At 35.7% G+C, this 23,561-nt stretch overlaps 2 protein-coding genes and 1 pseudogene across 7 annotated transcripts; 1 reads left to right on the top strand and 2 right to left on the bottom strand.

Moving 5' to 3' along the window:
• Window positions 1-1,772: 1,772 nt before the first annotated feature.
• Window positions 1,773-3,117, top strand: LOC120076889 (protein ENHANCED DISEASE RESISTANCE 2-like pseudogene; annotated as a pseudogene). Its single transcript, XR_016529399.1, has one exon. The product of XR_016529399.1 is annotated as a protein ENHANCED DISEASE RESISTANCE 2-like pseudogene (transcript).
• Window positions 3,118-5,252: 2,135 nt separating this feature from the next.
• LOC120075302 (Pentatricopeptide repeat (PPR) superfamily protein) lies at window positions 5,253-8,205 on the bottom strand. Its single transcript, XM_039028565.2, has one exon. It carries the CDS (start codon window positions 7,750-7,752, stop codon window positions 5,635-5,637), a length of 2,118 nt encoding a protein of 705 aa, XP_038884493.1. The 5' UTR covers window positions 7,753-8,205; the 3' UTR covers window positions 5,253-5,634.
• Window positions 8,206-9,506: 1,301 nt separating this feature from the next.
• On the bottom strand, window positions 9,507-14,692 carry DBR1 (debranching enzyme 1). 5 transcript variants are annotated; one of them, XM_039030636.2, is made up of 9 exons: window positions 14,384-14,692; window positions 14,126-14,283; window positions 13,571-13,692; window positions 12,857-13,050; window positions 11,938-12,120; window positions 11,680-11,798; window positions 11,424-11,563; window positions 11,029-11,148; window positions 9,507-9,881 (listed from the first exon to the last, which is right to left on the bottom strand). In XM_039030636.2, exons 1-9 carry the CDS (start codon window positions 14,504-14,506, stop codon window positions 9,799-9,801), a joined length of 1,242 nt encoding a protein of 413 aa, XP_038886564.1. In that variant the 5' UTR covers window positions 14,507-14,692; the 3' UTR covers window positions 9,507-9,798. The 5 variants fall into 5 exon arrangements, with proteins under 5 accessions (XP_038886564.1, XP_038886565.1, XP_038886566.1 ...); XM_039030637.2 differs by having other exon boundaries at window positions 9,507-9,865; window positions 14,384-14,682; XM_039030638.2 differs by having other exon boundaries at window positions 14,126-14,291; window positions 14,384-14,588.
• Between the last annotated feature and the right edge of the window lie 8,869 nt (window positions 14,693-23,561).

Below are 23,561 nucleotides of genomic sequence, written 5' to 3'. Positions count from 1 at the left end.
CACTTATCTATAAGAAAAAATAATTTTACTTCAAATTAAACATCACTTCTCCATTAATCAACTAATTATCAAATCAAATTAGGTAATATTTAGAACCATTTTTAAAATACAATCATTAAATTCAAATTTCACGAATCAAAATTACATTTTACTCAAAGAGAAAAAGAAAAAAGAATGTACAATTGCCAAAATTCCAAGATTGAATTTCGACCATTTTACTCAAAGAAGCTGATTTCAATTTTGCGTCATTAATGGCTGTTCTTGTCCCGACCCTTTTCTTTTAATTAATTTATTTTTCTCCCTTCCACGTGTCTCTATCATCATCGTTAATTTCGAGGCCGTCTGATCAATTCTTCTCTGTCAAAATAATCGTCCGAACTTCCGAATCTACCCCCATCATTTCATCGAATTTACATCCATTGCCATCTATCTCATAATAATTAATATATATATAAAAAAAAAGGGTGGGTGATTTTCCAACGCATGGTGTTGATTAAGTGGGCCCGGACCAACTCATAAAGTGGACCATTATTGTCCTATCATGATTCTTTCATCTAACTATTCTTTCTTTAAGTCAATTTGTTTGATTCTCTAGATATGTGTATTATTTTTATTTCCTTCTATTTTTATTTTATTTCCTTTTTCTTTTAACAATCCAATTTTTTATTACTAATTTTGTTCATTAATTACATTTAATTATTAAAAAAGAAGAAGAAGAAGAAGAAAACCCAATTAAATTTTGGAATACGACACTATTGTAGAAATTATGTCCCTCCAATTAAATTTTGGAATACGGTTCTTTAAAAATTTAGGTCAAAGTGGTAACTTGGCCAAATTAATAATAATAATAAACCAAATAAACAAAAAAAGTCAGGTAGTAACTTAAGGGAGAAATTATTTTAAAAGACAAAATTACTTAAAATATTTATAAATAATCGCAGAATATCACGTTCTATCGGTAATAGATCGCGATAGATCAAGATACACCGATAATCATAAATAATAGTCTATCGTGATTTATCATAAATAGATCTTGAAAATTTTATATTATTTGTAAATATTTTGATTTATTTTCTTATATTTGAAATTAACCATAAATTTAAATATGAATAAATGAAGTTAAATTTCAATTAAGAATCAGAGGTTTGATTATCTACCTTTATATTTTCGACTATAAAAATGAAGTCACGCAAATATATATTTGTTGTTATAATTTACATTTTGAAAGAATCAAATGGAAATAAAAATAAAAGTTCCACGGTTGCCATGATTACCCAACCAAGCCATCCTATAAGACCAAGTTGCTTCCCCAAAGACAATGTTACTTGTGGGGAGGGCTCCAATGACAAACTGCCACTGACCCATGAAAGGAATTAACTAAAGAATTTTTTTAAAAAATTATACACGGATCTTCCGTCGAGATTCTTTTTTACGTATTATCTTAACCTAATATATATTTTATATACTAAATTATCTTCAGATTGACGAATAAATTTGTTTAATAAATATAAGATCATGAAACAACATTAATTTGTATGCCTAAAAAAAATCAATGATTTAAAATAAAAGAATGGACTGATTATGAGATGAGAGATTTAAATACACACGTGCATATGCAAAAAAGAAAACGAGAAAGCGTGTGTTTTTTTAATCTCAATTTCATTAAAATAAAAGGATTATAATAAATAAAGATATTTAATTTACTTGATTTATAATAAGTCGGCAAATTAAATACTCAATACCACGCACAATAATTATGAAAAATATACAATTTAAAACAGTGGAGAGATAAATGGCAATCACGTAATTAAATTGAAAAAAGGGGTCATTTATTTATTCCAATTCCCATTCCCATTCCCATTCCCATTCCCATTCCTAGCCCTACTTGGTTTAAAGACTTTTCACTTCCAGCCCTCACTTCCGGCGATAAAAAGGAGAAGAAGCAGTCTTTTTAGAGAAAGAAATCAGAAGAAAATCGTACTACTGGAAGCCATGTGCCCCACAAAGCAAAACCAAAATCACCGGAGTTTGATCGGAGAACCGGCCGAAAGGTGTTCGGAACACGGAGAGTCCACGACGACGGCGGATTGGATTTCCGAGACGATCGACGGCGGATCCTTACGCCTTGTCGACCTTCAAACCGGGATAAATGGTTGGGCCTCGCCGCCTGGCGATCTCTTTATGCTTCGTTCTAAGAACTACTTGACGAAAGGGAAAAAATCTCCCGCCGGTGATTACTTACTTTCTCCCGTCGGTGTTGATTGGCTGAAAACTAGTACCAAGCTTGACAACGTCCTTGCTCGTCCTGACAATCGAGTTGCGCAAGCGTTGAGGAGAGCGCAAGCCCTAGGTAAATCGATGAAGAGCTTCATTATTGCGGTTAACATACAAGTCCCTGGGAAGGATCAGTATAGTGCCGTGTTTTATTTTGCTACCGAAGATCCGATTCCATCTGGCTCGCTTCTTCACCGATTCATCAATGGCGATGATTCTTTCAGAAATCAACGGTTGAAATTGGTGAATCGGATCGTGAAAGGTCCATGGATCGTTAAGAAAGCGGTAGGAAATTACAGTGCGTGTTTGTTAGGGAAGGCATTGACGTGCAATTACCACCGAGGACCTAACTATTTGGAGATTGACGTAGATATGGGAAGCTCAAAGTTAGCCAGTGCGATTTTGCATCTCGCGCTTGGTTATGTCACCAATGTTACAGTAGATATGGGATTTCTGGTGGAGGGACAGACGGAGGAGGAGTTGCCGGAAAGACTGTTCGGCGCCGTTCGGATTTGCCAGATGGAGATGTCGTCGGCGACGGTCGTAGACGCGCCGACATTGGCGCGTGGAGTATCATGTGCAAAAGTGAATCACCACAAACACGGCGGCGACGACGACGACGATGACGATAACTGATTCGAGATTCAATTAGCGGTAAAATCTCCGAGTCTGTCTCAGTTTATAAGTAAATTTTCTTTCAGCCTTAAAATGATAGATTCGTAGTTGGAAAATATAGAAGGTATTAGTCGGATTCATGATTGTAGATAATGATCGGAAATTCTCGAGATTATTTCCTAATTGAAATTCCCCTGAAATTGAATCGGAATTATATTTTGCTTTCGATATCACGCGCCACAGGTTTTTGTTCTACAATAGAGTCTGTTTGATTATAATTCTCTTAGATGAGCGGTGGAATAACTTCCATTAGTCTGTTTGCCACACCTTTGTATGAATACAATTGACAGTTTCATTAAGAAAATGAATGCCATCAATGGTGGTGGGGACGGCGACGGAGACAGAAACGGCGGCGATTTCCCGTCGGTTGGCTGTTTCTGGAATAGAGTTGTTGAACTGTATTGGAACGTTGAGCATGTTTTGGGCCTACCAACGATATGGCCCATTATAATCTTACCATTCAATAAAGAATTTCAACACTTTCTTCCTGGGAAAATTTTCATTTCATTGCCACTTAATTTCATCCAAACTTTTTGCTTGTTTGTTAGTGAGTGATTTGATGTTTTCTTATTGAATCTTAAAAATGTTAGCTTCTCAAGCCTTAACAGGGGTGACCCAAAAGAATGATTCTCAATACGCTTAAATCTTAAAAATGTATGTAAGAGGTAGAATAGTAAGTTATATATATTGATTGGTAATGAAACAGTGACAATTAAAGTTTTTTGGAATTGGGTTTGGTTTCTCAATACGCTTTAAATGAAAAGTTTGGTTTGGTGTCTGACTGTCATAGAAGGACAAAAAGTTATGGCCATATCAAACAGAAGCGTCGTAAAACGAAACACAATAAAATCCTCTTTTGGGAAGATTCTCTTTTGGGAAGGCTACTTCAAATTTACACCACAAGAAATCAAAACTATATATATTTTAAGGTCAATAATGGTGGATGAATAATATAATTTACTTTTGATATAGTATTAAATCAGTGTTAAAACACTGTTAAATTATGTTTGAATGGGCAAATTTGATACATTATCATAACATGCTTAATACATACTCTGAGTCTTCTTAATTTACACACTAATTTTTTTTTTCAGAGTTTTAATTTATTATTAATATCTAGGGTTATTTTTCAAGCAAATTTTTGTTATGACAAATTGTTAAAGTCAACTGTCAAGTCTAGTTCTATTGGTATTCTTCGAGGAAAAAATAGTTAAAATGGTTTAGTTTTATACCTTTGATCAAGAAATCTAAAATTTGAATATCAACCCCACATGTTGAACTTAAAAATAAGATGTAAAGTTGACTCGTAAAAGATGATTTAATGTTTGTATGTTTTACACTTGCAGTAACATATCAATCTCAAACCCATATACCATTATTCTTAGAGGTAGTAAAGATTATGTAGGAAAAAGTAGGGATGTACATTGGTCGGTCAGTATCATTTTTGAGAGAATTGACACCAAAAACCGACAAAAAAATGTGTGAAATCCGACTGATGGTCGGTCTTTTTTGTTTTTGTTTTTTTTTTTGTTTTTTTTAAGAAAACAAGCAATGTCAAGGTGTGAATGAAAATGAAAGTTATATTGATGAAGTGTTAGGTTATCCTAATTTATAATTTTTTGAAATTTAAATCGATCGGTTGATCGGATTAGTTTTTGGTACCCTTGTGTATGCCCCTAGGAAAAAGAATAAAACAATAGTATATTTAATGGAGACCTTTAGAGGATTAGGGAACCGATAATGATAAAAATAAATGAAAGATTAGGAACTGAATTATATACTTAAAGCTAATGATATAAATATAATAGTAGTTTCAATTTGAAGCGTTTAAAAGAAATTGGATCAACTAAACCCAATGGTTGGACTTGAATAGAATTATTGAACTGAATTCGTCCAAATAAATTGAACAGAAATAATAAAATAGAAACTTTCTTTGTTTGGTTGATTCACCAATTCTTTTTTAACTCGGTTTAACACACCAACTTAAATTTATTTAAGATAAATCATATAGTACCTGAATAACTTGAATTTAAATATTTCGTTAAAGGGAACAGTAATTTTCAGAAAGAATATAATATAAGTTTTATTTGATTCAAAAGCAAATGTTACGCAGTTCAAGAGAAAACATGAATATTGGAGACACAGTAGAGCTCAGAAAATAAGAATAACAAACAATCTGGAAAAGTGGAAAAAACTTGTCTTTTGAATTTAAGATATTTAATTATAAGAAAAGAGAGAGTTAAAATCTTCGTTTCATGATAAACTGGTTTTTTAAAATTAAAGTTGTAAACATTACTTTGGCATTTAAGACCTAAAAACGAAATTGAAATTGTTATGAATTCCATCAGCTTGTTCAAACACATGTAAGTTACCAACTTGGTATAGTTTCACAACATATAAAACTAAAAAAGGATTAATTAGTCAACTTCAATTTTGAAGTTGGTTTCCATCGATTAAATCAACTAAACATTTCAAAACAGTCAGTTTTGACGCTGATTTTGGCCTAAACCAACCCACTTATACTTTTGATCGTCAGCAACACAACAACTCCCATGGCGTCAAAGAACACGACTTATCTGTTTGAAACACTGTTCCTCAATAAATCAAGCTGCAATAAAATTCACGGCTTGTTTGAATTCACTTTCTAAGTGCTTAAAAATTCGAGGGTGTGATCTTGAAACCACGTTATGCATTTGAATAGCTTAGTTCTTCCTGTTCAAAAGAACTCTCAAAACCATCAGCAGCTTCCATTATTGTGATTTCCTCCAAAAGTACTTTCAGCAAAAAGTAGATCTGTTGGCAACTTGGATGAGAATGATCTTCTGCAATGAAAGCATGTACATTATTCTTAACTTCAATCCAACTCCAACCAGGGACTTTCTTAACTCCTCTTTCCTTCATTAGCCTTTTCACTTTGGCCTTCTCATCCCATCTCATTAGATTTCCGTACATGTTTGAGAGGAGAACATAAGTGCAGTGCTCTTCAGGCTCCATCTCTAGCAGATGGCTTGCAACCTGACAAGCCAACTCAATGTTGCCACAAGAACGGCATGCGCCCAAGAATGTCTTCCAAACCATGGCATCCGGTTTGAATGGCATTTCTTCAATCAAGGCCTTGGCTTCTTCAAGACGCCCAGAACGCCCATATAGATCAACTGCACAAGCATAGTGCTCCATCCGTGGAGGAACACCGTAATCAGATTCCATACACCGCAAGAATTTGCATCCCTGTTCTACTAAACCGATATGGCTACAGGCAGTCAGAACTGCAACGAAGGTTATGTGATCCATTTTCACCTTTTTCTTTTCCATTAGGAAGAAGAGGTCTAATGCAACATTGCACTGACCATGTTGAGCATAACCAAACATAAGTGCATTCCAAGTGATTGAAGAGTTCTTTGAAGACTCTTCAAATGATCTTCTAGCATCTTCAATAATCCCACACTTGGAATACATGAAGATTAAGGAACTTGAAACAAACTCGTTGGACTCCAAACCGTATTTAATTGCCAAGACATGAATCTGTTGTCCCAATTGAAATGTAGCCAAATCTGAGCATGATCTGAGTACAGCAGAAAAGGAATAGTGGTCAATGTCCATTGCTGCAGATCTCATATGCAGAAAGGACTTCACTGCATCTTCACTCAACCCCGTTTGTGATAATCCAGTTAAGATCGAGTTCCAAGACACGCGGTCCTTAAACTCCAAGGATTCAAATATACATAGAGCTTCTTTCATTGAACCACACTCTGATTTAATATACATAGATATCAGTGCATTTGAAATTGGCACCGACTGTTCTAATCCTCTCTTTATCACCAACCCATGTAAGGATTTCCCATTATTGCCAAGCTTTTCGTCGAAACAAGCACGGATGATGCTTGTGTATGAATACAAGTCTGGTTCAAAACCATGTTCTTGCATATCAATCAAGAGTTTAAAAGCAAGATCTTCCTGACCATGCACCAGATAAGCAGCCAACAAGGAGTTCCATGTCACCAAATCCCAAAAGCCTGCCGAACAATTAAAAATCCTTTTGGCATCATCAAGGGATCCACATTCTGAATAAGAAGTGATCAAGGCATTACACATTGTATTAACAGATTCCAATCCATGTTTGAACACTTTTCCATGAATTTGCTTTGTTAAGTTATAAAAGTCAGCATCATCAAGCAAAGGCAAAAGAGGAGCATATGTGCCATCATCTACCTTCTCACCTTCTTGCTCCATACAATCTAACAACCAAAATGCGGTCTCACGGTCACCCATCTGAGCATATCCAGCAATCATTGCATTCCACGAAACAGTGTTCTGTTTCGATATATTTAAGAATGACAGATATGCATCCTCAAGTCTCTCACATTTCGCATACATGTCCAGAAGAGCACTCCCTGCATATACATTTCCAGCATAACCCATCTTAATGATCATAGAATGTACTTGCTGACCCAAATCAGACATACCAGCACAAGCAATGCCCTTCAACATGCTTCCAAAGGTATACTCATCCAGCTCAAAACCACATCTCCTCATGCCTTTAAGAACATCCCATGAAGCCTCCAAGTTTCCACAGTTTATATGCCCCGCGATCATCGTATTCCAAGATACAGAGTCTCTCAGCGGCATTTCGTCGAACAGTACATTTGCAGATCGTAACTCTTTGCATTTCCAATACCCATTTAGGATATTGTTGCAAGTGTAAACGTCTGCGATGGTACCCAATTTGATGGTCAGAGAATGGGTTAACAAAAGATTGGACAAAGCTCGAACCGATGTCCCACTTGCCGAGTACGATGGCCTCATTCATGGGTAGCCAAACTTTCTATCCCAACAGGCAAACAAACAGAACGTAACTAAGTCAAATGGCGACGAATGTGGTAACTGAACGGGATATGATAGCAGAAATGGAAACGGGACGAATCCTTGGTCAAACAATTCTGAAGGGCCAAGTGAACAGTCCAATTTTGACCAAAAAAAAAAAAAAACAGTTCTTGGGATCGGTGATGTAAAGCAATCGGACCAGGCCTTCTTCTCAGTTCTCACCCATCCGCTCTCGTTCTTTAACTATGTTAAACTCCTGCTTGACAAAGCCAAAGCTTCAATTCATAGTTATCTCCGAAAGCAACCTTCAGAAAGCTCCATCAACTTTGTTTGTTTTGGTTTCTCTTCAAAGTTTAGACCATGATATTAAATACCCTATCACATGTCTATATTTTCATTCATATGGTACACTTTTGTGTTGGACATATTTTTCATTCATATTTTACACTTTTATGTGTTCAAAATTTATTTTTTCTTGACAAAATTAACATAGTTCAATTGTCATAGTATCTGAACTAACAACTTTGAAGTAAGCAATTCAATTTTCTCACCTATGTTATCAAAAAATAGAAGAAACCCCTACGTTGATACTAATCCCTTGAGCTAAGCTCATGTTGTGTGTTCAACATTGACCTAAGAGGCAAATCAACATTTTTTATGATAGATATACAAAACAATAGGTTATAGGTCATCACTAATATGAATGTAATGCAAATATAAACATTTTAACTTGTTTTAGAAATGGTGGAATATATATTTAACTACTTTATTTTTTTATAAAAAAAGTAATATTCTTCCTGTTATATGAACATAAACCTTAATGTTTTCTTGCCTTTCTATCTTCCATCTTGTGCTCCCCTCTCTTCGCAGACTATGAATAGATAAATAAATAAATAAAATTGTACACTTTAATTAAGGTATATAAACTATCATAAGAAGAATGATAATAAATAAAGCACCAAATGATTTAAAATTAAATAATAATAGTTGTATGTGTGTTAATAGTCAAATACTTTTTTTATTTGATTATTTATCGTTTTGGAAAGTTGAGAAAAATATGAGAGTACCTATATGAAAAAAATGAGGATATCTATATAATATGTTTTAAAATGATTTTTTCAGATTTAAGAGAACTTCAAATAAATTGATCGTCATATTAATGGTAGGAGCTTTGTTTAACTTTTTTTTAAAAATTATTTTTCTCACAAGGAATGAATAGTTTTTGTTCAAATACTAATGGTGAAGGTATTTTTGAAACTTGTGAAAGATTAGGGTAATTTTTAAACAAAACTTTAACGGTTTCATCCAAAATTAACGACAAAGATATTTTTAAATTCATTTTAGAAGTTTAGGGATATTTTTAAAACTTTAGAAACTTCATAAACATTTTTGACACAAAGTGTAAAATTCTAAAGCATTTTTTATAATTTAGCCTTCATTTATTGTGTAATAGAACTTCTTAGGATTTTAACTTTTAAAATATATTACAAAATTATTATTAAAGGTTATATTAATATATTACAAAATTATTATTTTTCCTTTAATAAAAGTCAACATCTATTAAGGTGATGTATCTAAAAAAAAATTATTAACTTCTTTATGAAATCAAGGTCTTGATTTTCCCAACATATATCAACATTCAAAATCCTTCCCAGAACATCTATTTGAAAATCCACAAATTAAATTTCCATAACTGTGGAAGATCACGAGCCTTAAACAGACCTTAGCAGATACAATTCATTTCGAAGGTAATTTTTAAATTAAGAAAGGATAAATTCTTGACAATGGAAATTCTCTAGAATGCATGACACTTCAAGTAGTGACTTTACAATCTCTATTTCTGGGTGAATAAAAAGTGCTCCAAGAAGAGTTTAGTAACGAATGGCTGAATCCATTTACGTTAATGTAATTGGGATATACAATTAGGAGGGAAGAAAGAGCCCATTCTATACAATTATAGCATAAAGCTTAAGTGGTCAATCTTCATTCATTATGGAAGATTTTGGTGTCATTGCCCAGGTTCTGGGTTTATGCATCTTCAGGTTCTGCAGTTTCTTCTTCCATATCATCTACATCATCAATCGGAATGTCTTCGCTGTCAAAGAACGAACCTACATCCATAAATATTACAGAAAACTTACAATTATGAGAGGTGGAACGAATTTGCCATTTGTAAAATGTGAATCTACAACACGTGCACCAATACAATACACCAAATCAAATGCAGCAGTACTACGATAAATAATTTAATGAGAACATTACAATGTGGACGGCGGTTTTTACCTTGTTGGTTGTAGAGGTACTTAAAATTTATAAGCAACAGAGATAATTAAAATTTAGGAGCAGTTGCAAATATAGACATTAGACCTAAAGTATTAGCAGATATAACATAATGTAAAAAAATTTACAAATATAGCCAAATTTAAATAGTCTATCAGTGATAGACTATATCATTGATAGGAGTCTATTAGTGATAAACCATATCACTGGTAAGAGTCCATCAACGATATAAGTCTATCGCTAATAACTTGGCTATATTTGCAATTCTTTTTAAATGATGTTATACACTTGGTTATTATTCATAGAAATGCTACCGATTGTAATTATCCTAAAATTTATATCCAATGATTATTCGAGGACATGTAGATTTTGGAATCCACTTCCAACCATTATAAGGCCACCACTTTTGAATAATTTTTCTAGTACTACAGGCCTCAGAAAAGTCATACTATTCTGCTAATAGACTAATTCAAAGAAGCACTATGTCCCAATAAAAATTATACTTGGAGAGTTCTTAGCCTAGATGGATCTAAGATATTTAGATAAATTAATGGCCCTTTGGAGCCTATGCACAAGGCACACAGAAAGGTGTGGTCTTTTTTTTTTTTGGGTGAGACACTATATATAAAAATATTACAATAAAAAGAGAAAGCATAGTTGAAGTGGAAATATGGAAAAACAAAAAGACCCCAAACACAAAATTTTGCATTTAGGCTTAGTAAACTTGATTCTTTTAGTTAATAAAGAAGGAAGACCTTTAATCATTACTATTTTTTAAAAATAATAAAAAAGTCCCAAGGCCCTTGGACTTCATAAAAGACGCGCCTATGATGCGCCTTATTTTGTGAGCCTCGCCTTTTCAAGTCAGGCGTGTGTCCGAGAGGGCTTTTTAAAACACTGCATAAATCAATAGCAGAACTACTTATTCTAAGAAGTTATCCAGCAGCAAATAGCCACGGCACAAGATAAATAGTATACCACTGTCTGATAAAGGAACAGAACTCCCCGATGGTCCATCAGATTCCAACATGTCGTCAAGAAGATAAGGGAGTTCAAGAAACTTCAGCAAAGATTCAGTCTGAGGATTTCGAGGATATCCTGTGATACACAAGTCATTCATTAAGACATTGAAAACGGATAGCACTCACCATGGTAACTAGCATTGTGAACTAGACAAAGAACACAAGATCCAAGTTCATTAGCCATTTGGCCTATGATTTAGAATATTTGTAGGTACCATCTGAGAAGTTCATTAGCCATTCATCATCTGGCAAAAACTTCGCAAGCAATCAAAACATTATGAAACGTGAAACTATCTACATCTGTGAAGGGACGATAGATGTCCAAATGAATATTATATAGATTCGGATTACCAGCAAGCTGACTGTTGGAGACAGATCTTGATGGATCATAACAAGGAACAGTCTGAACAAAGTCAAAAGGTTTTGTTCCTCTTTCTTTTAAACTGGTTTTGACCCATTGCCGACAATCTTCCATTTCAAGCTTTATACTTCTGAAATTACAAAATGGAGGTTACAACTCACACTACAAATAACCCACAGATGAGAAAGAAGAAATGTTGTATTGTCCAATCAGATTTTCACAGTAAGTTCCATAAAACATACTCACCCATAATTTGCACTTTTGGCTGTCAAAGGGAAGATTTCATTGAACCTTCGTGTTATTGCTAACCATTCTTCATCATAATGAATCTCATAAGGTCCAGGCTCTGCTTCGATCTCGATAACCTTAAAAACCACATGCCCACAGTTAAAAGCTTCAAAATCACCAGCGTCTACCAAAGACCAAAAAAAGGACCCCATGGATAACTGTTAAGAAATTCAAAATAATTATTTTTCATAGGAAATTCAAATCAAAATGAAGTACCTGTAAAAATTTACGCCTAGGAAGACACTTATCAAGAGCAAGAAATTTTGTCAAGGGGCCACCTTCACCATGTTGAACAAGAGCAGCAAACTTACAGTGCAAGTGGGCTGAAAACCAGTAAGGGGGTCTGAGCTTTTCTAGCAACTGAGCTGCAGCCTTACTCCCAAGACTTTTTTCCTGAATCTGGCATTTAAAATTACAAAAGTTTACTGGTACTGAGGTAAAAATCAGTCAATAAATGTAACAGAAAATTTGAAATATTTTATCTGGAATCTGTTTAAATTCTACCAGGGACCATTCTATTGATAATAGTTGGATCCTTCAACCTGTGCAGAAATGGAAGTCTAATTCCTCAAGGTTCTTTGACAATTATACGTTCAATTTACTTATGCTTTCTTCATAACTTAAAGTTGAAGCTACGCAGGAATTATAATCTATCCTAGCTTTCTGGGTCCAGCTTCATTGCTTGACTTTACAAGCAGATCTAGTTGTTATAATCTACGTCTCATAAATTTTGAGAATTCAACAAGCTTTTATTGAATTAAATAGCACTCTCTACTATCCTCTTCTAACATTCACTTTTACCCTCCGCTAAGAGCTAATCAAGTTCGTTACTAAAATCTCAATAGGCTATTTTATAAGACAATTAGGTTAATGTGATTTGAAAGTGATGGGTAGATGTAGCAGATCTGATACTTTTCACATCAACTACGTATAAATTTAATCAGATGATGACAACATACAAATTCATGCCAGAGGTGGATACCCTCAAAATATTAGTAATAAAAATCTTACATCCAAGCCACAATTAAAGAATTTACATCTATGGCAAAGCAGTTCATATCGTATAGAGAATTACTATGTACACATTTCAGAAAGTGGTTTGGTAAGAAGGCAGTATCAAAATATTTTTAGTTACCTCCTTCTCAAAAAAGGGTTTAAACCTAATAAGTTGCTTCCAGTCTCCATAATCAGTGATGCCAAGTGGCCAATCATGAGAAAGAAAAATGTCAATTGGTTCCTCAACTTGCATAAGCTTCCGAACATCATATTCACGAACATGGTAAATAGATCTTATAGTATTCTCATTGTATGGAGGCCTCTCATAGTGACCTGCTCATTCCATATGAAGAAGATTTTGTTGCATGTAGCTTAGCAGTTATTGCATATTGCAGTTAGATAACCGGCAACACAAAGATAGAAAAGTGCAACTACACATTTGAATGTCAATTTTTCTTAATAAGCTGAACATACTCCCAGTAGGCAGGATTTCCTATATTCTTAAAATTAAATGAGTTACTACGCTACCCACCGATTGATCCACTTCCAAAACCATTACCGATAAGACAGCCCCTCAAAAGGTGATAAAATGAGAGAGCCTCCTCAAATGAACTGAAGAATGAAAACCCAACCTAGAAATCACCAAACATATCTATAGATGATGCAGCTACTCACTATGCAAGCTATTCTCACTCAAGGCCATAATGCATACCAGATTCCATCAGTGATCTGGCATACGAAGACGGGGAACAAAAGAAAACCTTGACTGCACATTATTGCTAATCAATCTAGATAATTACGTTACACTGTTTTACATCTAATTAAAATAACAGGCAGAATGTTAATCACTCACCTAAATGATAATGGCGTGCATTATAAATGCCAGACAGCCCACCAATACGAATATTTCCAAACTTGACTACACCAGCAACGCCCAAAAAGTATATATTAGGCGCAGCCCAACCTCCATAGTACCTAAATAAAATTCAGATCATATAATTGATGTGTCATATGCATATAAGCATACAAAGCCTAAGAAAACAACAATTAAATGGAAAGGGGAGAAAAAGACACGGGAAACGATTGAAATTGAGGGCATAGAGATGATTCTGAAAAGAACTCATAGAATTGTTCAACAGGACGACCAACTATCTGAATATCTGGTAGCTCTCCAGGAAACTTTTACGGCCAATTATTTAGTACACACATTATTAACAAATACTCCAAGCATTCGAAAAATTAAAAAACTATACATAAGCTGTAATCCACGACGGTGATTCAACTCACTTTCAGAACTTTTATTACCCCCAAAATAAATTTATATGTCTAGATACCAATAACACAAAACAACCGTGGAACACATGAAGACTCTTTACGATATAACGCAAGCTAAGCTCAAGTAACTCACAATTCCCACAGATAATTAGACGCTTCATGATTCCCACCAATGAAAATAGTAGGATAGGGAGCGACTTCAGCTCCTGAGTAATACTTCCAGAACGAGTTCATGGATCGATATTTGGGCGGCACATTTAAGCTCTTCAGATCGTTCTCATTCCTAACAGCCTAAATCGCTAAGAAAATTGTAATGATTTTGGGGAGTAGATACTTCAAAATAGAAAAAAAGATGCGGAAAAATACGATGCAAGCGGGAGTGAAGAACTACCTGAAAGTCGCCACAGCAGAGCAGAAGGTCGATTTTGATGTTTTGAACTTGCTCCATGTATTGGAGAGTTCTGTAGACATTGTCGAGGTCACCGTGCATGCAACCTTCCACTGCAATCCTCATGCTTCTTCTTCTTCTTCCTCGAGCAAGAGACGATTCTAAATCTGTCGTTGGAATTTAAAAGTAACCCAGCAACGTTTGATGTAATGAATCAATTCATACCCCAGAAAGGCATAAACCCTCCATTTTCTTTCCTTCTCGGAAGCAAAAACCCTTTCGGCCTATCTGGGACTTGAGTTGGGATAGATTGATTCGATTAGTTTATATATCTGAAAATATAGTTTTTTGAATTCTAAATAATCTTTATTGTTATTTTTTTTTTGAAATTTTTTTATTTAATAATTTTATCTATTTTATTTTCAATAAAATATGAATTGTAAATTTTTTTTAATGAATAACAATTGACCCACCACATTTCTTGCAAAAATTGGTTAAATAAAATGAAAAACCAAAAAAAAATTAAAACTTTTGATTTCTAATTTTTTTCCCTAAATTTCATCACCATCTTCTTCTTTTTATTCTTTTTCCTGTTGTTGCTTTGTATTTTTACTTTGTTATTAATCTTTCTTAATTGAATCTCCTCCTTTATCATAGCAACCAATAGAATGTCATCACATTTCTTCAAAAATTTCACTCTCAATTCCTCAAAATTTGAAGGATTATTAGAGAACAAATCTTCATTTTTTACTAATTCTTACTAGAAAATATTTCAAGAAAAATCTCTATTTTATAGTTTTTTTTTTTGTTATATGTTACATGTCTTTCCAAATATTCTTAACGCTCATTTGATATGTGAATTCAATTAAATAAAAATATATCTTACAAATTTCTACGTATAAATATCACACTTAATGTAGATAAAATATTATTATTTACATAGTCAAAAGTGGTAGTTGAAATTGATTATTGAAGATAATTTTCAATGGAGTTTGTAGTTGAGACTACTGTCGGAGCCTTAAATGTCATCGGGGGTGGTTGTTGAATCTCGGAGTTGGTCGTCAAAGCTGTTTGCTCGAAGGTCGTCATCAAAGTTGATCATCGAAGGTGATTTTTGTCGAAGTTTGTAGTCAGAGGTGGTTGTTGGAGTTGGTCATCAGAGTTTGTTGCCGGATGTGGATGCTAGAGCCTAAACTTTGTTGTCGGAGTTGGTCTTACGAAGGTGGTTGTCCGAGTTGGGTCACCGGAGTTGTCATTGTAAGTGGTTGCAGCCTGGAATTGGCCGTCGGAGCTAGTCAGAGTTGTCATCGGAGGTAGTTGTCGGAGCTCGAAATTGATTGTTGAAGTTGTCATCGAAGGTGGTTGTCGAAGTCTGAAGTTGGTCGTCGGAGTTTTCATGAAGGTGGTTGTCGGAACCTAAAATTGGTTCCTAAAATGTGACAGTGATAGTCGTCGTAAGTGGTCGTAGGTAGAGTCATTGAAAACATTGGAAAAATGGAGAGTTGCGGTGAGTTGGTAAAATATACCAACTCAACTCCACCAACATTTAAAGTTGATGGGCCAAACATTGAGTTAGTATATTATACCAACTCAACTCAACTCATGTTGGTGAGTCAAACACCCCCTTTGTCAATTATTATCTTTTTGTTAAAATTATACCCCATGTCAAGACAGATGATGTGGCGATCAATCGCGGACTCAGTTACAGCTGATCTTGACGTGTGTAGCGACATGGAGTTCTATTCGAACCTGTTTTATCTTCTCTAACTTTTGTTTCAATGTAACCTAGTATACTGCTACATATGTAATCTTTGTAACAATATTGATTCCCTTGCAATTATATATATGAACCCTCTTGGGTGCACATTTGATAATTAAGGAAATATACAAAATACGATTCTAAACATTCTCATTCTTACCTTTTCTTTCCTTCTTTCTCTATATTAGAGTAAACCTTAATCTAGTATTAAAGGATTTAGAGCCATATGGCTTCCTTACCATCGATTTTCTCAAATTCCTTCAATGGCAACCCATCCGGACCACCCCTAACTCAGTTCAGTTGCTCAACCAAGTTACATCCATTAAAATGAATCATATTAATTTTCTTCTCTGGCAAAACCTAGCTTGGCCTATTCTGAGGAACTATCGACTGGAAGACAACCTAAAAGGCGAGAAAGTCTGCCCTAGCAAATTTGTTAGTAAAAACACCCAAGCAAATGAAGAAGCAACCAACACTGATTCGATGCCCTTGAGGGAAAAATTAACCCCAAATTCAGAGTATGAAGTGTGGGAAGCGATTAATTAACTACTTCTGACCTGGCTCTATAACTTTATGTCTTTGGAAATTGCGACCTAAGTGATGGGCTATCAGTCATCGGAAGACCTCTAGGATGCTATTCAACAACTCTTCGGAGTATAGTCCAAAGCAGAGATTGATTACCTAAAGTGTTTGTTCCAGCAAATAAAGAAAGACTATCTAAAAATGGAGGAGTATTGAACCCATGAAGAAGTATTCCGATGAGCTCGCTTTTGTAAGAAGCCCAATCTCAAATGAAGATCTGATCTCACAAGTGCTCTCCGACCCTGATGGGGAATACAATCCTATGGTGGTTATTATTAAGGGAAAACCTGGAATCAGTTGGACAGGTTTGCAATCTGAGCTTTTTTCTTACGAGAAACGGCTCGATTATCAAACAAAGTTAAAATCGGGGTAAGTACTTTGTCCTTATCATCTTCTAATGTTAATCAATCTCCCTCTGTGAACATGGTTATAAACAAAGGTCATTTGAATTCAAACCCTCCCCCAAGTCCCATCAGAAACCAACATAGAGGACTAACCCCGAATCAACATGGCCATGGAAGAGGCCGTGGGCAGTGAAGATACCCAAATTGACCAGTGTGTCAAGTTTACACCAAGGTGGGTCACACAATAGATGTTTGTTATATGCATTACCTCAACAATCCTAATCAAATTCACCTTTGAGAATCGCCTGGCCTTGCATCTAGATTCAATAACCACCAAATTTTTCAAATGCCTCAAAATTCGTCTATGGCCAACCCCAAAAAAATGATTGATCCCTCATGGTATGCAGACAATGGTGCATCCAACCATGCAACAACCAATCCTAATTACCTCAATCAGAAGGTAGATTACATAGGTAATGATCAGGTTATTGTTGCCAATGGCTCCTCATTATTTATATCTCATATTGGGAATACTATCATTACATCACCTTCTAGGATACTTAAGTTGAATAATGTCTTGTATGTGCCATCTATTGCCAAGGGGCTTTGGTGCTTAAATGCTATCGGACAAATATTCATCACCAGAAATGTGGTGTTTAATGAAGCTGACTTTCCTTTTCAACGACTTCGATAGCCTTGAACCACCAACCTTATCAGCCTCGGCCCACCATCCTATTATGTCTTGGTTTGGGCCTCCATCAATCTTTCGACCCATAGATCTTCCAAATCTAATCTCACCACCAACGTCCTCTACTACTTTACCCACTAACTGAACTTCATCTTCTGAAAGTCCAAGCCCAAGCTCATCTTTACCAAATAATCCAATCTCGACCCAACATGATTTGTTCCCCACCCAGACTTCACCCTCTTCATCTGAACCAGTTCCCACATCCAATCAAACCAACCCAAATTTTCCCTTTCAAACAGGTCCATTAATACCTTTGTCCCCGACCTCCCAATCCTTAAACCCTATCCCACCGATTTTATCTTCTCCCGGATCTGCATTTCTTAACCTTCCTATCTCCCATCCACAAAAAATTGTCAATCAATATACAATGGTTACCCATGGTAAAACATGCATTTTTTTCCCTAAAAGTGTGGGCCACATCTTCTTCTTTCGTCGCTCCTGACTCAACTCTCACGAAGCCCACAAAACTATTTGATGCTTTTATAAGCCCTAAGTAGAAGGTTGCCATGATTGATGAACTCTTTACTCTACGACGACTGAATACTTGGACTCTAGTCCCAAACTCCCCACTGTATAACATTGTTGGGTGCAAGTGGGTTTTCCGCCTGAAGAAAAACATTGGTGGGTCTATTCAAAGGCACAAAGCCCATATTATTCTGAAGAAAAACGTTGATGGGCGTTGACTTTTTCGAGACTTTCAGTCTAGTTGTCAAGGTATTAACGATTCACATTGTTTTGCTCCTTGCTGTTTCAAATGGGTGGAGCTTCAGGTAGCTTGATTTCAACAATGTGTTCCTCAACGGTACACTAAAAGAGGCTGTGTACATGTCACAACCCTCTGGTTTTGAAGATCCTATTCGTCTTCATCATGTCTGCAAACTCAACAAAGCCATCTATGGCTTACGACAAATATTACAAGCCTAAAATGATGAATTGAATCATTTCTTGCTCCCATGTTGTTTCTCTGTGAGTTGATATGATACTTCTTTTTATTTCCTTCGCTGGTCCTCTCTTATCATCCTTTTACTCATTTATGTTGATAATGTTATTGGGCAATAACCCAAGTTCATCTCACAACTCGTTATCACACTTGACTTCATATTTGCTTTGAAAGACCTTTGGAGACTTAACTACCTTTTTGGTATTCAAGTCACATATCAATCCAATGGGATCCATCTCAGACTGTACAAATATATTGTCGATTTATTGGATAATTTCAACATGAACTCTACCAAACCTTGCCCTCCACCAGTGGTTTTTAGCCAAACATTATCCATAAATGATGGATCTCCTCTTGAGGACCCTCTTTGCTATCGAAGTGCTATTGTCACCCTTCAATACCTTGTCAATACTAGACCAGATATCACCTACATAGTCAGTTCTTAAAGGCACCCACAGATGTCCATTGGAAAGCTGTTAAACGCATTTTACAGTGTCTCAAAGGTACAACATCTCACAGCCTTTTAATTCAGACAAGTCAAATGCTTAATATAATTGCTTTCTCTGATGTTGATTGGGCATCGAGTGTCGACGATCTTAAATCTATTGCTGCCTACTATGTTTTTCTTGGAACCTCTATTGTCTCGTGGTCATCCAAGAAGCAAATAAGAGTCACTTGATCTAGCATGGAGTCTGAGTACCATGCGTTAGCTCACGCCTCTGCCAAAGTTACTTAGATTAGGCAGTTACTTGGGAACTTGGCTTTACTCTCAATGGTACACCCATCTTGTGGTGTGACAACATCGGTGCTGACACTCGTACCTCCAATCCGATATTCCACGCTAGAACAAAACACATTAAACTTAATGTTCATTTTGTTCATGACCATGTCCTCAATAACAAGTTGGCAATCAAATATGTACTGACCAATGAGCAACTAGCCGACTTCTTCACCAAGTCTCTTAGTCATGCTCAGTTTCTCTATCTCAGAATTAAACTCGGTCTCACTACAACTACCCCGTTTGAGGGGGGATGTCTGTTGGGATTGATGCCCTAAATCTCGTGGTCTTATAGTTTGTAAAATTGTATTTGTACAAACATATTATTTATTTAATAAAATAAGTGTTATTTTATTTGGCATTTAGTGTCATTAACCCAAATCCAATAAACTAAGATCTAAGGTTATTGAATGTAATTTAAACATCTATATGGAAACATACAGGTGGATCACGTTTAAGTAGTAACTTGTACGGTCTATAGTAGATAGATAAGGCTGGGTACCTTATCCTAGTGACACTATGGATACGACCCACTTTATAGTTGTTACAATTGTTGTAAACTGCTACGAATGATCTGATCCTGATCATTCATGTGAAGACATATGAGTGGGAGTATCCTATACAAAGAGTTGTATAAGATCGGACCACGTAGTTGTTAGGATTGTTGTCCTAATTCTCCCGGAGTCTCGTAGTTTGTAATCTATACACATTGTTATGAATAAAATAAGATTTATTCTAACATTTACTCATATCCAAAAAACAAAGCTCCATGGTTATTGTATGTAAACTTAAGCATGTATATGAGATATACAAGTGGATCATGCCTTAAATGATAACCCAAATAGGTCTGTAGTATAAGGATTAAGGAGGGATACATGATCCTGGTGACACTATGGATACGACCCGCTTTGTAGAGGTTTTTAAGTGTTTGAACTACTACAAATAGTAGATCCTAGCCATTCATGTGGAGACATGCGAGCGGGGGTGTCCTATACAAAGAGTTTTGATATGTTGTGAATATGATGAAATAATGGTGTATATTGTGATGGTGGTGTATGCGTTGTGCATGCAAGTTTTCCTAGAAAAATCCAAGTATAAATTCTACTAGGTTGCCTGGTAAGCCCAGGATCGAACACAGGGACTATGGAGACAGTATGCGACGGTGATTTCAGATTTCTTTGCGGTGACAAATAAAACAATGAGTTGGTTGGTATGTTTGTTTAAGGTATAGATTCTATGCGGCAGAATTGAGAAAAGAGTTAATAACACAAAAGTTTCAATGAGTATGCAGGGGAATGGGTTGAGAAGGGATTTAGCTAACACTTTCTAAGATTGCATTCACATTATGCGATCATGCTACATATATACAACAACAAGTCACCTCTCAATGCAAATACTACAGCTCCTAGTTTTAGGACGCATGCGATATATATGATGATGTCTATAGGACTTATGTCTAAGCCTCTACTCTTGTCTATGCGATGATGAATGATACACACATATACAAGTCGACCACATACTATCATAACCTATTTCTAGGGTGCATACGATGCATGTTAGCAAACAGAACTTATCTCTAAGTCTCTATCTCTTGCTTATGTGGTTTTAATCTCGCTTTCTCAAGTCTAGATTCTACCCTAGCTCTCTCAAGTCTAGGTTATTTCTTTAGACTATCTTCGAGTAGCTCTAAAGGGGTGATGGTCGCATACATAAGACAAGATGATCGCAAAAATGAAGATCTTAGGTCATATTAGCTAAGTACTTCTCAACCCATTCGGAAGTTTAGTTACTCATGTGTAATGTAAAGAGAGTGAACAGATGTAGAGATGCAAGTTCCATTCTATAAATGAAATCAGAATACAGAACGACAATGGGAAATGAAGATGGGGAGCTTGGTAGCAATTTCTTGCTTCCCAAGGCTTTTACACTGAGTTTCTCTACTCTGCCCAAAAGAATCTTCTTGCTTTCACAAGAGTCGGCCCTCTCTCCATTCCCAACGCTTCCCGACACTCTCTCAAGCTGACCAAGAACGATCTTCTAATGTCTTATCTCTTCACTCGCTTCCGCCTTCTAAGTGTTAGAAAACTATGAACAACGGCTAACTATCTTATGTATGGTGAACTCTCTATATGGCTAAAAGCTCATTTTTCGGTGGTGGCCTTCGGTATTTATAGAGATCAAGGTGAAGAAGCTTTTATTTCAAATGATTGCACTGATGGGATGTCAATAAATCTCTATCTGATGTGCCGATTAATTGTCACCGAAAAGTTGAGTGTACTTGCTACAGTGTGTCGTTAACGACTTGTCAACTAAATTCAGATTTGACCGCCATCAGCTTTTTGTCCCATCGTGATTTATTATGCTTTCACCTTGATGCGTTGTCTCTATGCGGCCACCTTCTTGAGTAGTTCTTCGCGGATGCATACGATCGCATAGCCTTGCGGTCACAATCTCTTAATGCGCTCGGAGCTGAATTCCTTGGATCGCAATTCTTTCTTGTGCCAACGCATTTTCCTACACAAAATACGTAAATTAGCTGCTTTAATGCGATAGACACATGCGATCACAATGTTCTCCAGTTAATGCTTTTGGACATGATTTTACATATTTTTATCATCGCAATCCTTCATTGTTTTATATCTTTGCATTGTAATAACGTGCATTTCTGACCGTTATCAAGTTTGTATAAGATCGGACCACGAGATAACTAGTCTTTGTATATAACGCCGTTGATACTGAAGACTTACATCTCACCTAAATGACCATAGGTGACATGACCTCAATCCTGAGTGTTTTGGGAACTATTACCTTTGAGGGCAGTCCTTTGATTAGTATGGGTGAAAGTGACCAGATTGCCAACTCAACATGCCTACCTTTTTGGGGATTTTTTTTTATTTGGGAGCTGGAAACTCAGTTACACAAGATGGAATTCACTCCTTCCCCGAAGCAGGGGTAAGTAGATAGATTGCTCTCTTAAGGACTGATTCTGGGTCTTGAACATAGTGGCCACAACTTCTCTTTGGAAGAGAGGACTCAATCATAGTAGGGCTATGACTTATGTTCATTAGAGGGATTAGCGGTACTTAAGGAGTTAGATGTAATTATAGGGGCATAATGATTATTGGCCCAACTATACTTACGAGCGATATGTGAAGGGTTATCGCACTATTGATTGGTTGATATGGACACAAAATATATCTGTAGTATGGAGAGTGCAGTTGTCGGTCTTTAGTGGAGTGCGGGTAGTTAACAGATAGTGGATCCCGTGATTAAAGAGTTTAGTCAGTTATTCACATACTATTGGTAGCTCAATGGATTCAAGTTGAGAATAAGTTCTTGGTGTTGATTTGAAATGTTCAAATTGACAAGAGGTAATTCGATTATATATGATATGATCAGTGTGTTGTATGAGATACATCAAGTGGAGGATTAATATAAATGTGATTTACATTAAGTACCATAAAATAGAAAAATAACTATGGTTTATATGTTTCATGAGATGAAATATTAAAACTATAGGTTATAAATATAATATGGTGAATTGGTTATCATGTTTATTTATAATAATATTAATTATTGGATAATTATCTCTTTTTCTTTAATAACCATTTGAGTGAGAGGTTATTGGTAGTTTTATGGTAACCGTGAGATAAAAGGAAAAATGTTTTCCTAAATTTAGGGGAGTTGCTTAATTCGGAAAGGAACTCACGGATTGTTGTTAGTGAAATGGTTTCACTAAATGATAGTTAAAAGAGAGACTAAACAATCATGGAATGTTACTATACGATAGTTCACTCAGTTGATCTTAGCTAAACAATCGCAGGGCATTATCTATACGATAGGTTGTTGTCTTCTACATGATTGAGCATTCGTCTATATAATAGACTCTTATCATCTCCCACTTCCTCAATCGTTTACACGATTGTTGTTCCTCCGGTCTCTTCCTCTAACCAAGTCCACACAGAGCCCACACTTATAGATTTTCACACTGAGAATACCAAGGTAGCCATTGTGATGGTGTCCTCACTCA

Source organism: Benincasa hispida, chromosome 4 (genome assembly GCF_027475165.1).
Source record: "Benincasa hispida cultivar pf3 chromosome 4, pf3_genome.v1.1, whole genome shotgun sequence".
Lineage (NCBI taxonomy): Eukaryota > Viridiplantae > Streptophyta > Magnoliopsida > Cucurbitales > Cucurbitaceae > Benincasa > Benincasa hispida.
The sequence above is the reverse complement of the archived record's forward strand: the minus strand, read 5'-3'. Positions and strand labels throughout refer to the sequence as shown.

What these genes read in the sequence shown, in the direction of transcription:
- LOC120075302 (XM_039028565.2), bottom strand. Translation starts at nt 7,752, where the DNA reads ATGAGGCCATCGTACTCGGCAAGTGGGACATCGGTTCGAGCTTTGTCC.
- DBR1 (XM_039030636.2), bottom strand. Translation starts at nt 14,506, where the DNA reads ATGAGGATTGCAGTGGAAGGTTGCATGCACGGTGACCTCGACAATGTC. An exon ending in AACCCTTTTTTGAGAAGGAG is followed by an intron (nt 12,121 to 12,856) that starts GTAACTAAAAAT and finishes TTTAAATGCCAG; the next exon opens with ATTCAGGAAAAAAGTCTTGG. An exon ending in GCCAAAAGTGCAAATTATGG is followed by an intron (nt 11,564 to 11,679) that starts GTGAGTATGTTT and finishes TTGTAATTTCAG; the next exon opens with AAGTATAAAGCTTGAAATGG.